Here is a 16,527-nt window from a genome sequence, read left to right as displayed (position 1 = left end):
ATATTTTCAATACCGCACATTCAATCTGCCAAAAAAGTAATGATTACAAAGCCAACAAAGACGCTGCTATATATATACATATATATATATGTATATATATATATATATGTGTGTGTAGCGAGAGAGATGTATGTACAATGATTATAGCATTCATAATTGCACTATGCCTCAATAAATGTAAATTACAGGCTTATGTTCTAAAGAATTGTTACAAAAAAAATACTCAAAGTAACTTGGGAATGAGGATTTGCAAATCAGAGGAGCCAATCAGAAACGAGATGGGCTTACTTTGGTACAAACTCAATATCAACACTTTTGCCCTTTAACATCGGAAATGAGCCAAACGTACTCTCCACTGATATTGAACTACAACAGTCGAGACAGCAGGGCTGTGAGTGGGACAAATATAAGGAAACGGCCTAAAATGTGACTCCTGCAGCCTCCAGTCGGTCCCAGCTCCGGCGGCCCGTCTCTTAACACTTCAGTGTGAAACACTTCGAACTGCGAGAATCAGCTGGTTGATCAATAGTGAGTCAGTCAGTCTGCTCCTCCTGCGTTCGTTAGCCCTGCGCTTTGCTGTTCTCAACACTTTTCATTCCATCAAAGTAGTAAACGGCGCAAAGTGGGAGTCTGGTGCTCAAGTTTTTTGGCATTGGCAATAAATATACATACTACCATAATAATAATAATAATAATAATAATAAAAATGTGGCACAGTTGAACATAATCATTTAACTCCTTAAATTATCTCCTCCTCCGCTGCCTTCAGTTTGTGTAAAAGCGATCATTGCAGTCATGGTTCATCGTGACCTGAAGGAGCAGAGGTTCCCGTGTGTCTTTTCACCTCGTTCCCTCAAAGCTAAGAAAGCATCTTATTATTTTAAATACAACTCCTCTCACGCCTTCACGGCTCGTGGAGAGTGATCACGTGACCGTCGCTCAGCACACGACTCTGGGCTACTTCTCCAAACTGCTGCAGTGCGCGTCCATGGCCACACACGCCCTAACCCATCGGATGGTACCGAAGTCAATGCCATGTAAAGATTATAATAATAATAAGATTGATGATGATTAAGAGTCAATCAATATCAAATCAATATGAAATTATTTTAAAAAATCACAGTTTATGCCAATTCATCTACAGACTTGCCAATCAGTCCTTTGAAGGAAACAGGAAGCTGTTAATTAGAGCTCCGAACTTCAGGTTGGGCAAGCAGGTAAACACCCACGACGGAGCTTCAGAACTAACCCACAGGCAAGGAGGAAGGGCGAAGAAGAAGAAAATAATCTTTTTTTATTCTTGTTTATAAGAAGGCAGGAGGGGAGCGCACACTGCATTCTTTCTAGGACAAAAGCCCCCACACCTCCAGTGCACAGAGTCGTTTCTTTCTTTCTGTCAAAAACAAATAATAAAATTAAAATAAACTTCACAATGCGCAAAGCCTAAAAATGAGGATCCTTGCTGTTCGTATTCAACAGCAAATCCCTCCCAACCTTTCCAGAAATCCTGCCCCCTCCCCCCTGTATTTCATCAACTCCTTAAATAGCAAGAGAACATTTACTTTGTTCACCCCTTGGGGACCAAGAGATCAACGAATGGCAAATAAATTAGTATTATGCAACCATTAGATTTTTTTTCCGTAGATTTTCTTTTTTCCATGTGTGTGTGTGTGTATACGATCTCTCTTTTCACAGACTTCGTCAGTCTCCTGCTGACAGCGCCGCGCGGCCCTGCGCTGCTCTACACCAGGTTGTACTCCTTCAGGTTGAGCTGCAGGATGGTGTCTTTGACGGCCGCAAAGACAAAACGGATGTTCTCCGTGTCAGTGGCGCAGGTGAAGTGAGAGTAGATGATCTTATCGCTGTCTGGATTCAGGTCCACGAACATCTTGAGGATGAACTCTCGGCCGGCCTGGGCGTCCCTCTGCGGACCTGGAGAGGCGGGAAATGTTTCTCTGTCAATGAACCTGCTGCAGAATCAGATGAGCTGTTTTTGTCATTGGCTTTTTCCCTAATATTCTCATTCGCTGAAGAGAGCATAATATCTGGACACAGATCGGATGGAACACGAGGACACATCAATCTGAGATTTTTCGAGTATGAAAAATGTAATTTATCATAGTCTTTGCACAAAGCCTCACAAGAAATATGCACATCTTAATCACAACAGGTGAGCATACGGTGAAAAATGGTACAGAGCATCGGCATCAATCACAACTTTCCAGGGAGATTTGTCCTTGTGTGTAAACTCAGCTAAACAAAAAAATATCTTAATGTTTGTGTTGGACACCATGCTGAAGTCTCTCACCGTCATACTCTGGGAAGTAGTCAACCAGGTGAGAGTACATGATCTTCTCCTCCAGCAGGTCCTTCTTGTTCAGGAACAGAATGACGGAGGAGTTCTGGAACCATGGGTACGTGATAATTGTCCTAAACAGAGCTTTACTCTCCTCCATCCGGTTCTACAGAGAGAGAGAGTTTGTGAGAGAGGAGGGAGGGGAGGTAAAGTGAGGAGAAAAACATACAGAGAGAGAGAGAGGGGAGACTGAGTGAGACAGAGTTCATCATTTAATTAAACCACGGTCTTTCATACTCGTTAAATACAGATTTTTAATAAAGGTTTCAACACACCACAGGGAGAGCAGCAAGGATGAGAGAGAAGAGCGGCCATGTCGCCTGCCAGGGTTTCATTTCTCCCTCGCAATCCATTTCAGAGTTAATTCAACAAAAAAAACAACATTTCGAAAGCAACCTATAGATATTGTGTCGCCGGGTTTCAAGTAACAAACGAAGGAGACATGTGAACACAAAGCCAGACCGACGAACACCTGCTCATTAATACACTTTTAATAAACAGACACTTTTTCCTCTCAAGGAGATGTGGCCTGCGTTATTCAAAACAGCTGGCTGATCATTAACAAATGCTTTCAAATGAAACAGGAGGCGGAGCACTGCCAGGCAGGAGGGGAATTTAATTTCCATTGTTTTAAAGGTGACATATTATGCTCATATTCAGGTTCATACTTTTCATTTGGGTTACCACTTGAAGAGGTTTAACATGCTCTAATGTTCAGAAAAGGCATCAGTGTTCTCATACTGCCCATTCCTGCAGCTCCTCTTTAAACCCTCTGTCTTAAACGCCAGGATTTCTTTTAGCCCCTCTCTCCCAATAAACCCCCATTCTACTCTGATTGGCCAGCTTATGCAAAGTGATTTAGCATAATACGTCACCTTTACATAGGGAGAGTATATATATATATATATATATATATATATATATATATATTTTCTAATGGGAGAAAGTGCTTTTTAAAAATTAAGCATCAAACACAAAATATCAATCGCTACATGGTTTCATGTATCTTACTTTTCCAAAAGAAGAAGAAGATATCATTTGGTGCGAATGTATTAAAATCAAACACCTCATTGTCCGACTCCACCAGAACTTGGTCGTACTCGCTGAGCGCTACCAGGAACATGATGGATGTGACGTTCTCAAAGCAGTGGATCCACTTCCTCCTCTCCGACCTCTGACCGCCCACGTCCACCATCCTGTCATGGCGGGAGCAGCCAGGAGAGAGAAAAACAGTCACTAGAGGCACTGAAAACGCAAACCTGCACCTCAGCGATGTGCACTGCACTGTACATGTTGTACATGTTGATGACACTGCTGATCGTTTGGATCTGACTTAGACCTTATTCAAATATTCAGTATAACTGCTTCCACCACAGTTCTACCTCAGTGAGGATTAAGAGAAGGAGGATTTGCTGTAAGATAAACTTAGTAATCAAAAGTGAAACCGGAGGTTACATGAGTGAAAGCAGCAATGCCATACTGTAAAAAACAATGTTCCATTAGATATTAAGCACTGCTTTCATACGTTTACCATTGGAAACCTGGCCTTAACAAATTATCATGTTTTATTTATCTTCTATTAGCTTACTGTACTTTTGGCTTATAAAATATTTATCCACAATGTAACTTGTAAATACAACCATGATATGGATGTGGGTGAGTTAGAAGCAAAGTGGTCTTCTTTAAGAGATGTTAGAGTTGAATCATTATTAATCTTTTATATCACATTATGATATGAATGGGTGAACATGTTCTGTACTTTCACTCACTTCCGGAGCCACACAAGTGTCGATGACAGTATTTTCTTCATTTCCAGAGCCTGAATGATCTGACCGTACCTGAATATGACACTCTGCAGGTCAAACGGGTATTCGATGATGCCCGTGGTCGGGACACGAACCCGCAACACGTCCTGCTGGGTGGGGAGATAGGATGGCTGTGCGATTCGGTCCAACGCATTCAGGTAACTGCAGACACAGAGAAAACGATGGAGGTTGTCGTGTGTCATCAGAAACACTGCAAAATACAACTTCACCTGTGCTTCACCTGGCAATTTGTTACAGAATGATGTAAAGTAGACACCCGAGTCGTTGTGTCACGTTCCAGTCTACTCACTATTTAGTGGAGTCTGACAGCTGGTATTCCCTCCTTCGATCATAACTCTCCTGGATGCCCGGGTCGTTCCATAAGCTCTTGATCGCATCCACATAAGGATTCTCCAACATGTAGACCTTTTCTACGTCCACTTCTCTCACAATGTTGGCGTTGCCCTGGTGGAAAAACATGGGGAGGAAAAGTGCTGTGATTTACTCTTAGACTTGCGACTTTACTCAGCAGCACTAAACATCAAGGAGAAAACTAGATTTAACAAAACTAATAACCGTGTCTTTGAAACAATTAGAATGCAGGTCGTGCAGCCCTAGTTATCACTGGATGACATAGTCTACATCCAGAAATGTATTTGCAACCCCCAGGGCTGAGCATGGACCTAATATCTGAGGCTCAAATCCCACTGGGCCTATTAAAGGGGAAAGTTTTCCCGTCCCAGATTCTCAATAAAAATCTCCCGTGTCCCATGACAAGAGATCAACACGTGGGAGAACGTCGACATAGTTTCACATCTCGCACATCAAGTCTTTATGATCGGAACGGATACTGAATAGCAGCACAGTGTACATGCTGATTTGATCTTAGCAGTTTTGACACTTGGTCATGTTAGGTCTACCATATCTGACTCTTTTCTACCAGTTGTGTGTGGATGTGCAACATCTCAATATTATAGTACATTTTTAATTTAAGTTAAATTCTATTTTCACACACAGTTGTAAATTTAATTAGGAAAGAAAAAATCCCACATGTACAGTAGAAGAGAAGTTATTCAGTGGGGCCTTTTTGCAGGCTTCCATTACAGCAAGAAGTTTTATTAGAATGTATTATACATGAACTGCATAATCTATAGGATCACTATATAGCCCTTACCCATTAGCCTTGCATTAAACTACAAAGGACACTTCTGTAGTCATATAGTCTGCTAGAACTGTCAGACTGTAGTAAACAACATGTAACTATAGCAAACCCATTTCACTTAAACAATGTGGTCTGCAGACCAACACCACAAATGACAACACATCGCTCCTCAGACCAAGTAGTTAGGGACCACATGAGGAACTGCAAGTCTGGAGACCCGGTTACATGGTCTGAACATGATTTAGACACGAAGAAAAAAAAGGACAGGATATGATGGTTCGTGTCTGGGGACCGGAGGATAAAATTTCATTTTATTCACAACTTGTGAGATAATTGATCCTCAGTAGGGACGAAAGAGTTGAGAATGTCAAAGGTGAATAAGTGAGATGTTACAGGAAACGACGCCAGTGACATGTGTTGATGGGTGGACTTGATGAGCCTGCCAGCCTTAGATAGTGGCGAATGCTTAAAATGAGGGACGGTGGTAACATGATCGACAGGTTTCATTTTCACTTCCTTTGTAAAGTCCTTTGTTTAAATGTTAAAACTTCCCGTTTTGGCCTCATGTATATGAGAGCACAAGGATGTCAGGCCCAAAGTTTTCACTGGTGTAGTCCTACTGTATGCTTTCACTGTACACATAACTTATGACATGCACATATCTTAAACAGACAACATAACAGATACAGAACAATAGGTTATTTTTCTCAGTTCTTGAGTACTGGAATTAGTTTTTTTTACAGTATTAGTTTTTTTTGCAGTAAATCTAAGGGACATACTTGGATTTTTTTAAGTGTTTAAAGTGGGTAAAACAATGGTGAAATTGCTGGGCTGAAGCAGCACATTCGGTTTCAATCTTCGTGAACATGCACACATTGGACGGGAAGCGAAAGCTAGCGTGAAAAATGATCCACCACAGCAGCAGAGAATCAACTACGAGTACCTAACCAAGTTAAATCCATTTTAAATCTCAAAGTTTACACAAAGCATCCAGTAGAGCTCCACATATTGGTCTGCCGGTATGAAAACTTTTACTTCACAGAATAATTTTTTTTTTTTTTTTTTTTACAATTCAAGTATTATAAGTTTATTTTCTTAATTCAAGTTCACATATTTGGTCGTTTTCATGTTTCCTTTTCATCTATAGTTATTAATAATAAAATCTAAGGTTAAACTATAAAATATCAAGCCTCGATTACATTTCTTTATCCTAAGGGTTTGATAATATCACCTTAGGAATCCTTGACAATTCTCTTAATAAACATATCAGCCGATATATCGGTATCGGAAAAGGTTTATTCCCGAATATCAGTATCAGCATCTTCCCCCAGAAATCCATATCAGTGAAGCTTTTCTCTCCAGCATAAAGATGAGTTGTTTTAAGTAGTGAATATGCTGCCTGACGGAGGTTTATGGCCTATATACTTTGTCTCTAATAAACATACTGCTGACAGAGTGTGAGAATTCAACACTTTCTTTCACAAAATCTAAAATTTTTAAGGATAAAACTGTTGTGACTAAAGGTGTGTCCAAAAAACTGTACACATAAAGTCAGATTTGGCATCTGTAATGTTGCAACCTGTTGTTTTACTTACTTATCTAATACAGTTGCTATATCCACAGTGTTACTTTCACGTGACTATGAAATTTCTATCAATATTTTATCTGTGCATTATCATTGAACTACTCAGTACTGACCTCAGCACATCACACTAATATCTACTAAATAATCTATCACCCCTTCCTCTCCAAAACCTTACAGTGAAAAATCCTCTGACTGGACAGGAGGTGAGGAGCGGTCACCTGAAGTGGACGGATTTATAAAACGTGGCGCAGACGCACCACTTCCTTTCATTTGCCACTCACACCGAAAACAAACCAAAGAGGACTACAAGGGTAACGCTTGCAAATGACAAAGGGAAATGGGACAAAAGGACTTTTGACGTGACAGTTGGGTCGTTATTTGGCTAAGTATATGTATATATTTATGTGTATAAATGCACACATGGGTTTGAGTGCATGGAAACACAGGCACACACACATATCACAAGAGTGAGATGGAGTGCTGGAGCACTTTAAGGACACAGGAAGTGCCAAAAAGGACAGGAAATGATTATGGATGGCTGTTCCAAATAAGATAGACAGAGCTCTAAAAATATACAAGTCCCCCTCTTTTTTTTCTCAAATCATTTGTCACCCTTCACTACAGATGTCATTTCAGTTGGAAATGGCTATAGTGAAAGGATGTAAGTTACCTTGTTGTGCTCATATTTGTAGGGGATGTTTAGTGTCTCCGTGGCTCGGATCATGGCCTGCATGGCTGTGAAGATGTTCTGATAGACCAGTTTGGTAAAACCCCTTTTGTCCTCGTCAGAGTAACCGGTACCATGGATAATCCTCATCTGTTTGATGAATGTGCTCTTCCCACTCTCCCCGGTGCCTGAGAAGGAAGACAGGGGAAGAAGACAAAAGAACAGAGTTTATGTTATAGGTTTGTGCAGGGTTTCATTTAACCAGACATTTAATCTCCTGTGTCAGCGGCCACGCTCCTTAAATGGACTTTTTCTTTGTCATTTATGACTTTCCTTGACCTATAGGGGCAAAAAAGAGGAACTGCAGCAACATAACAAAGTCTCACAGTAAAAGAAAGTAATAAGTCAAATCAGAGTTGAGCAGCTCGACAACAGCCATAAAAATGCTCCTCTTTGCTCTTGAGAGTCCAATCAGAATCCTAGCTCCACAGTTGGGGACGAGGTTTAGTTTGTCTCTGGCCAAAAAACAGAAGACGGTCTTCACCATTTGTCAGTGGTGCCTCTTCTTCCTTCTATGTAACCAGTCAGATTGGATTGCATTGAAAATTCTTAACACTTTAGGTACTGATAGTTATGTGGATATGAAATGCATTAATGTATAAGTAAACATTTGCCCATTCACACAACCAGCAGACATAGAGCAACATTAGCATTTATTATGTTTCCGCCTCGGCAGTCGAGGCTTGCTACATTGTGTTTCCGGCTTTTCTGTTCATCCCATTCTTGAGAACGTAAAAAATACTTTCAAAGTTGGTATAAACGTTCACTAGGTCTCAGGGCGCTTTCACACCTAGCTCCTTTGGATCAGACCTTTGTACTTTTCAGTTTAGTCCGAAACAAAATAACAGGTGTGAAAGGTGCCTCGGACCAAAATTTTGTCCGACCAAATAGGTGGTCTCTGTGACTCCATCCGGATTAAACTGAACCATGGTTCAGTTCGTTTGTGGTGTGAAAACACTTTTGGGATAGTTTGGACAGTTCCAGACCAAGTGCAGAACAAAAGAAGAAAAGAAAATAATGTAAAGCAAAAATGAGGCGCCCGTCTACAAACCAGGTAGACGCAGCCCGCAGAAGCGAGGATGACAGGACATACATATGTCATAGAAAAGTCTTTAGTGAGCTCCCCAAATTGCAATGTGAAACAAAAACTAAACCGATCCAATGTTTACAATGTAATAGAGACATGAACCTAGGTTCAGGCCTCTTTCAAACTTTCAGGTGTGAAAACACCCTCAAGGATGAAGTGAAAAAGAAAGCTACAAAACATTGTGACATTGGAAAAAAATAAATAATGATAAAATAAAATTGTAAAATAAAAAACAACAATTCCCATACATTCATACACAGTCATAGAGTAGATGACATGCAGACATACGGTATATAATCACGCGCTGTCAGTCACGCACATAATAATAAGGTCTGGCTGCTTTCCTCTCAGCCTGTTTGCTTGGTCTGGTGACAGACCAAGAACAACAACTCTCTCCTCTCAGCGGTGACAGGAACTATTTGGGTGTGAAGGGCTGGGGGTGTCGTTTCTCTTTGGTTCATTGAGAATCTTGGCAGATCAACTGAACGGTCTTACTTTACCACGACCACCAACTCTTGAACAACTTTGGAGTACATGTGTGTGTTTTGCATGTCGGAGGCCAGGAGACGTTTGCAGCACTCCAGTGTCTGTTCTAAGAGCCTTAAGAGAACTGCATAACATAAACTCTATTTAAGCCAAATTAACCTCTCTACTGTGGCTCCTCCACACAGACTGGGAACTTTGCAAAACCAAGCTTCAGACTAAACTGCTGCTGAAACACTATAACATCTGGGGAAACAGCTTCTCTATTGTGGGGCTGCCAATTTAGAAATCTGAAATGAGCAGGGAAGGTAGCAATGACAACAGTAGAGTTAGCACAATTACCCTTGAAGAGTTCCTCAGCCAAACACTTCACCTTTAAACTCCTACATGGAAAATGATTTTCTTAAAGTTCTTGTTGTGTGAACGTGACTGACTCAGATAATCTCCTGCCGCATTCGTCATATGTGAAAGGCAAACTCCGAAAAATGTCTTGGACACATTCTTCCGGACATTTTCTGGAGTTCATGTATGAAAACGGCTGTATAATGAACACAGAAATATCAGAACACTGTACATTTATTTTCATTCTCCTATACAGTCCTAGCCAGGAGTTGTTCCCTTCTTGAATTGGATTTCTACTGCTTCTTTGTGCTACATGCATATGCTACACAAACACGGTTATCTCTCAGGTACAATCACTACACAGGTAGGTTGGACTTCACCACCCGCTGTTTGTGTGTCACCCCCACCATATATACAGTACACACACACACACACACACACACACACACACACACACACACACACACACACACACACACACACACACACACACACACACACACACACACACACACACACACACACACACACACACACACACACACACACACACACACACACACACAAGGTAGTAGCGTTGCACAATATCTTTCATCCTCGATCCTAAAAATAGTAACATTCTATTTTTTTCTTTTTAATTGGAACAGTGAGTAATCTTACAAATATAGAACTGTGCCAGCGGGTTTTGGGTTTGTACAGGCACAGAAGATCAGGGTTGATCTTGTGCGGCACAGTTCTGATCTCCTCGTGGCTGTTCAAACACAGAAATCAGGTGTGAATCTGATGTCCTCTGGCAGTCAAAAAAGAAAAGGGGGGGGGGGGGGGGGGGGGGGGGGGGTGATGTTCAGCCATAGACTGCTTTCAGTAAAAAGTCTGACCTGAAAGACAATGGCTGAAATGCTGCAGTTCAGTTTTACAAAACTGGAATGCAATGAATAAGAAGACAGCTGAGTCTACAGCTGAAGGATGCATTTGTAGAATAAATGTTTTCATCTGGGGATCCACCCATTAAAGAAAACAGTCCTCACAGAATAGGCTTCCTTTGTAAGATACTGTCCTTGAAGACTGGAGTATTTCATGCAAGGTTCATTCGTTTGTAGAAAAGTGAGAGGGTTATACTGCATGTTGAAACCAGCAGCTGTATGTACAATAAGAGAAGTCTTTGCAATTTGTTGCAAATAAAGAAGGATCACTCAACCACATCTGGGTCCAACTTCTTTACTAAGTAGAGACCGTGAGTATCCAAGGTTTGAGTGTGTTCTGCTCAGTCACCTCTCAAACCCACGCAGTGAACCAGGATTAACCCGAGTCTTAAATCGCTGTCACTAGATCGACATCACATCTAATGTGGGGTATGTCTGACCTGCCTCCTTCTCTGGAGGTCAAGCCCCAGGACTTGTAGTCGGACTCAAGAGGGTGGAGGAGATTGAGACGAAAAAAGAACAGACTTTCATTTACTAATGTGATACACAGGAAATTTGAAAATTGACAGTGAGCTGCCAAATATTCACACCCTATACTCTCTCAAAATGTACACTGGCCAAGGATCATATGAATTTTGCAGCTTATTCCATTATAAAGTTGGTCGCTAGCCACCGGACAAGTCTCGGAGGTTGTGCATTTCCACAGCCCCTGGATGCACCACTGCATTGATGTCGGATATGCACAGAGACGACTGCAGCCAACTTTTTTTTATTTTTTACAAATGGAATAAAGGATGCTAAAATGCCGATATGATGCTTGAACATCATTATAAAAAATGCACGAGTGCAGAAGGGCAAATGAATTCACTGCTAAGAGCTTGGCAGCTCCTCCAGAGTGAGTTAACATGGAGCAGAGAGAGAGGGCCATACCACCCCATTCACTTTTACAAAGGCTTCAGGGGGAACTTCAGTACGTTTCTCTAATTACAGTCTGGAGTTCCTGTGCAGTAACAACATTCATTTATAGACCTGATCCTTACTAGATTTAACCAGGGTCTGGCTCTGCTTGGTTCTGATTTTAAGAGGTAGAACTTATAGGACCACTTTTCTGCAGCAACCTCAGCCTCTCAGCAATAAACTTTTCACCTCACCATGTCTGTTACGTGAACAAGATAATGAGTTTGTGCAAAATTATTTTTAATTATTTGATCAAAGTGTAAATACTGTAGTAAGCACTTAGAGGGGCAGTAGCACTCGATTTACAGAGCCAGGGCTGAGTCGAAAACCCAGATTTCTTTTCCGGCGCACACACAAAAGCGACAGCTAACGGACAGTGAGTAAATTTCTGCTGCTTTTTACAAAACGTGTATTGCTGTTGAATCGCTTAATGCCCCATTTAACTGAGCTGAAAGTTGACTGTGTTTCAGTGAGTCTACAATATAAACCAATGATATGTTAAATTTAAGGGAGAAAAAGTTACTCTAATCTCACTTGGCTATGATGTTCTCTGAGCGTGTGTATGTGTAAGTATGTAAAGCGGGACAGGCCTCATAAACTAGGTCCAATGGTCTCTTGAGGACTGGAGCTGGCCTGTGCCATTTTTGGAATTAGATCATTTTAAATCAATTAAGTAGATTGAGACAAGCTTGATAATTATCAATTAAGATCTTCAGTTTGCTATCACGTGTGACAAAGACGAGCATTAAATCCTCACAATTCAGAAACGGGAATCAAGTGAACAGAACCGACTGCTTGATTATCATTGTAGCAAAATAGCTGATTCATTTTGAATTTGTAGCTATTGTTCTAAAACAAAACTCACGTTTGTCCATCGCGTTGTCCAGTATTTTTGTAAAAATAAATGAGGAAATGTGTTGGAAATGTGCCCAAGCATCCTAATTCTCTAAATACACACCAATTCTTTTTCCTAGTCCTTTTCTTTTGGGAACAAAGACTCTCCCGTTCCAGTTGCTATGTCACTCGTCCTATATGCTAAGTTTCCTTGTTCCCCGCCTTTCCGTTCACCTAAAACTTCCCATGACCACACAGTTTTTGAATCTCAGTTAATGTTACCTAATGTTGCCACGGTTTCTGCCTCCCTCTCCACAGGTCACTCAAAATTTCTCCAGACCTGATGTCATGCTTCGAGAGCAGATGTTTAATCTCCTCAAAGATAAAGACAGGAGGGCGACCTGGGACTGGTGGTATTCATCGTCGTTTTTTACCAACATGTAACATGAAATTCCCCTAAAACAGAGTCTCACTGATCAAATAACCACTGATTTAACCTAAACGCCCCTGTGCCATCTATCATCTACCATCTGTCACAGTGCCAATAGTCCCGTGAAGGTTGAATGTGTAGGTTTTCATTCAGAACCAATTGATCTGAAATCAACAGGAAGGAGACCGTCTGTTCTGCAGTCAGTCACTTGGTTTCAGAAAATACTATGCACAAGAAACGTCAGAACAGGGTTTTATTTTTTTCCCTTGGACTGACAGAACAAAGAGTTTACAACGTTTTGCCTTCACCACTGGTCGTCAAGCTGTGATGACAAGAACCAATCAGGAAGCGATTGCGGGTGACTGCGTCATAGTTTTCAAATGTTTTTTTGCCCCATCAGCAGTGATTCCAAACGTCTCCGTTTTTGGGTGCATGAAAACTCGGGAGTGTCATCTCATCACTACTCTTTCAAAGGGATTTGCTGCGAACAGTTACTACTTCATAATCAGGGAGAACAGTTTTTCCTCCTGTAGGTCACTCAGGTATTCTAAGCTCCAGGGTCAGGTTTTAGCCAAGTTCTGTCTGCCTGATCTGAACTACGTGCTGCAGGAACGGCTGAAGACCAAACTGCCGGTGTTATGCAGAGATAACGCCGGCTGACAGCGCTGTCAGCAGCCCCGGCAAGAGAGACGCCCCGTGGTGCGTTGGGATCTCTTAACTGAGCTATGTCAAGTCCACACGAAGAGAGGGAACAAACAGTCGACTCTTTGATTTCCCACGCCCATACCCAGTCCAGACATTTCACCTGCTTGTCGAGCTTATGTATTTTTAAGCTGCACAACCCAACGTTGATGATAATAGAGTTTTTCTTACCTTTTCAACGGGTAGGAGCTGTTCTAATAGATTTTGACAGTGATTTAATTTAGTATGAATGTGTTTATGTTAATGTGCTGCTGGAGGAGATCAATTTCAGTGGGCTCATGCCGTGAGGTCCTGCCTCGTTGTTCTCCTGCTTTGGCAAACGTCAAATTAACTGAATTTTTCCTGAGTCACGTATATATCTTAGTGCAGTCTTTAGTATCTGTGACTTATTAGCGAGCATCAAAACTGTATGTGTAACTGACGCCAAGTTTACAGCTCCTTAATGGATCCTTGATGCACAGGGGGATGAATTATATACTTGCAATGTTGTCTAAACTTGCTTATTTGTTATGTTGCGGCTGTTTCACCATAGACAGTCTCTGTGGACACAGAGCAATCAATGGATTTGAAAGTTTACAAGTAACGTTTTAAAAGCCCAAGTAATTGACATAGTGAAGAATTGAAAAACTTCTAAATGGGAATGGAAAGTTTTGTTCTCGAATCCTGCGGGACACAAAGCAATTAGTGATTTAAAAAAAAACCACACAATACACTGATGGCATACAGGATAGTGGCGCCATGAGGAGGACACACAACTTCCTCTGGTTAACTGGACCACTGGTAGCGGGAGTGATGGAGATTGGTGTGTAACATGCACACACGTGAAAAAAAAACCACACATTTTCCCAGTGAATTAAGAGCGCTGAGTAGAAGATGTTACAAACTGACAAAACGGTATAAAGCCATTGTTGTTTTAGAAGTTCAAACGTGTGCAAGTTATGTATGAGTATATAATACTGCTATCAAATTTCACATTTATGCTCCTGTCAACCTCCCTGTGCCACCCGGTAAATCCTCCCTGCAACGCCTCGGGACAACAGCACAAAGAGAGACAACTATTTACTTCAACCTATAGTCATGAATGCTGGGCACTGCAGTGTAGTATTTATACCTTGCAAATCGCACGGCCTTCACTATGTGACAAACTTTTTTCATTACGGAACGTTCATAATTGTTTTGTTTTTTGCGTTACAGAGAACTCACATGTGGTTAACCATTAAAGGAAGCTCTACTTCACCCTGCAACTTAATGGATCTTACTGCAGCTTCCCTACGACTCCATATTTAAAGACATTAACAGAACGCATTCTGTCACTACAGGCGTGCTACAAAACCACTCTGTAATATAATAGCCTGTACTGATAGGACCCACTGATAAGCTGCTGCTGCAAAACAAAACAAAAAATGTTGAGTGTAAATGATAATCATGAATTATTCGGTTCAGGCCACCAACTGCTCTGTATAACACAAGAGCAGTGACGAATAATCAAATAAATACTGTATGCTGTCTAATGAGAAATACAGTTTTACACGCGTCGTCACTTTTCGGGTCATTGGCTGCTTGTGTTTGCATAATGAGCAAAGTGCTGGGTATTAGTAGAGATTAAGGGGCAACAACGACACAAATATTTGTCCGTATTTCACAAGGGAGGTGGCCGTCAGCTCCTTCAAATCCTGTTAAGAGGGATTCATTTCACCCCCTCTCAAACATCCCTCAGGAGGCTAAACATGGATCTGAAGATCTAAAGTGTCCAGCCTGCTGCGCCACATCGTCTCTTTTGTGCATTGCCTGAGGAACTGTGTGAGGAGAGCGTTGGATCAGTTTCTGGCACCACTCTCCACCACCATGGTCATCGCGTCTAATGGGCTTTTCGTTGGAAATCGAATTAAAACCGGAATGGTGAGTAGATGACATGTTTTCCTCAGATTTCACCAGTATGACTAATACTCCCCCAACCCCCCCCGAACCAAACCTCCAACTTCACAGTAAAAATCCACAGGTATTATAATTTTATAACATTATGACTGTTGTTCTTAAAGATCATGGGACTGTGATTATTTGACGAGGCCTTGAGACACTGATAGTTCGCTTGATCGTATAGCGTCTCGACTTGTTGTGTTGCGTTTCAGATGATCACGCAAACAGAATACAACGACAGACCCATTGATGGATACCACCACTCAGGGGTTCCAGTATAATAAAAGACAACGTACTACAAATCCTACTCTATAGGCTGCTGTGATTCGATCACTGCCGGGGTTAGGTGTTATGTATACTCCCAATAAAACGCTAGACTTTGGCCCAGGTCAATAGTCATGGGCGCACCACCTGGACGAGGCCCTGCAGGCCTGGCTGCACACACTGCTTGTCAGGCCAGTGGAAGCATGGAGACTAGGTAAGAGGTAAAAAGGTTGAAGGCCCCTGGCGACTGGGGAGCATTTGTTTCCTGGACACTAGTTATTCAAATCAGGTGGTTTATACCACACAGAGCCACAACAGGGGCCTGGCTGGGGGGGGGGGGGGGGGGGCATCTCCTCCTCCCTCTCTATGACCTGACAATCTGTGCACTCGACTCACAACACACACACACACACACACACACACACACACGCTCCCAAACTTCAGTGTCACCAGCACCTCCACCTCCCTCTCACAGGTATGTGAGGTGAAAGGAATTTGTTCTTTGCCCCCCCCCCTCGCGGTTCTCCCTGCCGATCTTACCGAGGAGCAACAGTTTCAGTTCCCGGCGCGAGTCCCTCTTGTCCCGGCGGAGCTGCCGTTCGATCTCGTCGTTGATCCTCCGGGCTTCCTTCGCCTCCTCGCTGAGGCAACACGACATGATGGATTCCAGGGTCATCCTCTCCTCGCCTCTCGTTTCTGTTTAGTTTCTTTAAACAACCACTTTTCCGCTTTTTTTCTTGCCCTCTCGATTCGTCCAGATATGAGATTGGTCGGTGTTCAACACACACACACACACACAGAACACAGGCCCGTGGACGCCAGAGATCGTCCTCGTGCAGGCCTGCGGCTGACGCTCGGCGCGCGGACGCTCCGGACGATGAACCAGCGCACAGGTTGTGGTGGAAAAGGAAAATCAAATCTGATGTTTGAGAAATGACTGGCCCTCCCCCTCC

The 16,527-nt window shown here is 42.2% G+C and overlaps 1 protein-coding gene across 1 annotated transcript in view; it reads right to left on the bottom strand.

Annotated features, from left to right (window-relative positions):
- LOC118313835 (guanine nucleotide-binding protein G(q) subunit alpha) overlaps positions 1 to 16,504 on the bottom strand; it is a 19,798-nt gene extending 3,294 nt beyond the window's left edge. Inside the window, exons 1-7 of the mRNA XM_035639771.2 lie at positions 16,115 to 16,504; positions 7,579 to 7,763; positions 4,472 to 4,626; positions 4,195 to 4,323; positions 3,423 to 3,552; positions 2,309 to 2,462; positions 1 to 1,932 (exon numbers count right to left, since the gene is read on the bottom strand). The exon at positions 1 to 1,932 is cut by the window's left edge and continues 3,294 nt beyond it. Coding sequence (XP_035495664.1) covers positions 1,742 to 1,932; positions 2,309 to 2,462; positions 3,423 to 3,552; positions 4,195 to 4,323; positions 4,472 to 4,626; positions 7,579 to 7,763; positions 16,115 to 16,250 — 1,080 coding nt within the window. The 5' untranslated portion in view covers positions 16,251 to 16,504 and the 3' untranslated portion in view covers positions 1 to 1,741. The remainder of the gene's footprint in view (positions 1,933 to 2,308; positions 2,463 to 3,422; positions 3,553 to 4,194; positions 4,324 to 4,471; positions 4,627 to 7,578; positions 7,764 to 16,114) is intronic.
- Positions 16,505 to 16,527: the final 23 nt, after the last annotated feature.

Source organism: Scophthalmus maximus, chromosome 19 (assembly GCF_022379125.1).
Source record: "Scophthalmus maximus strain ysfricsl-2021 chromosome 19, ASM2237912v1, whole genome shotgun sequence".
Lineage (NCBI taxonomy): Eukaryota > Metazoa > Chordata > Actinopteri > Pleuronectiformes > Scophthalmidae > Scophthalmus > Scophthalmus maximus.
This window is presented reverse-complemented; position numbering and strand designations above follow the sequence as displayed.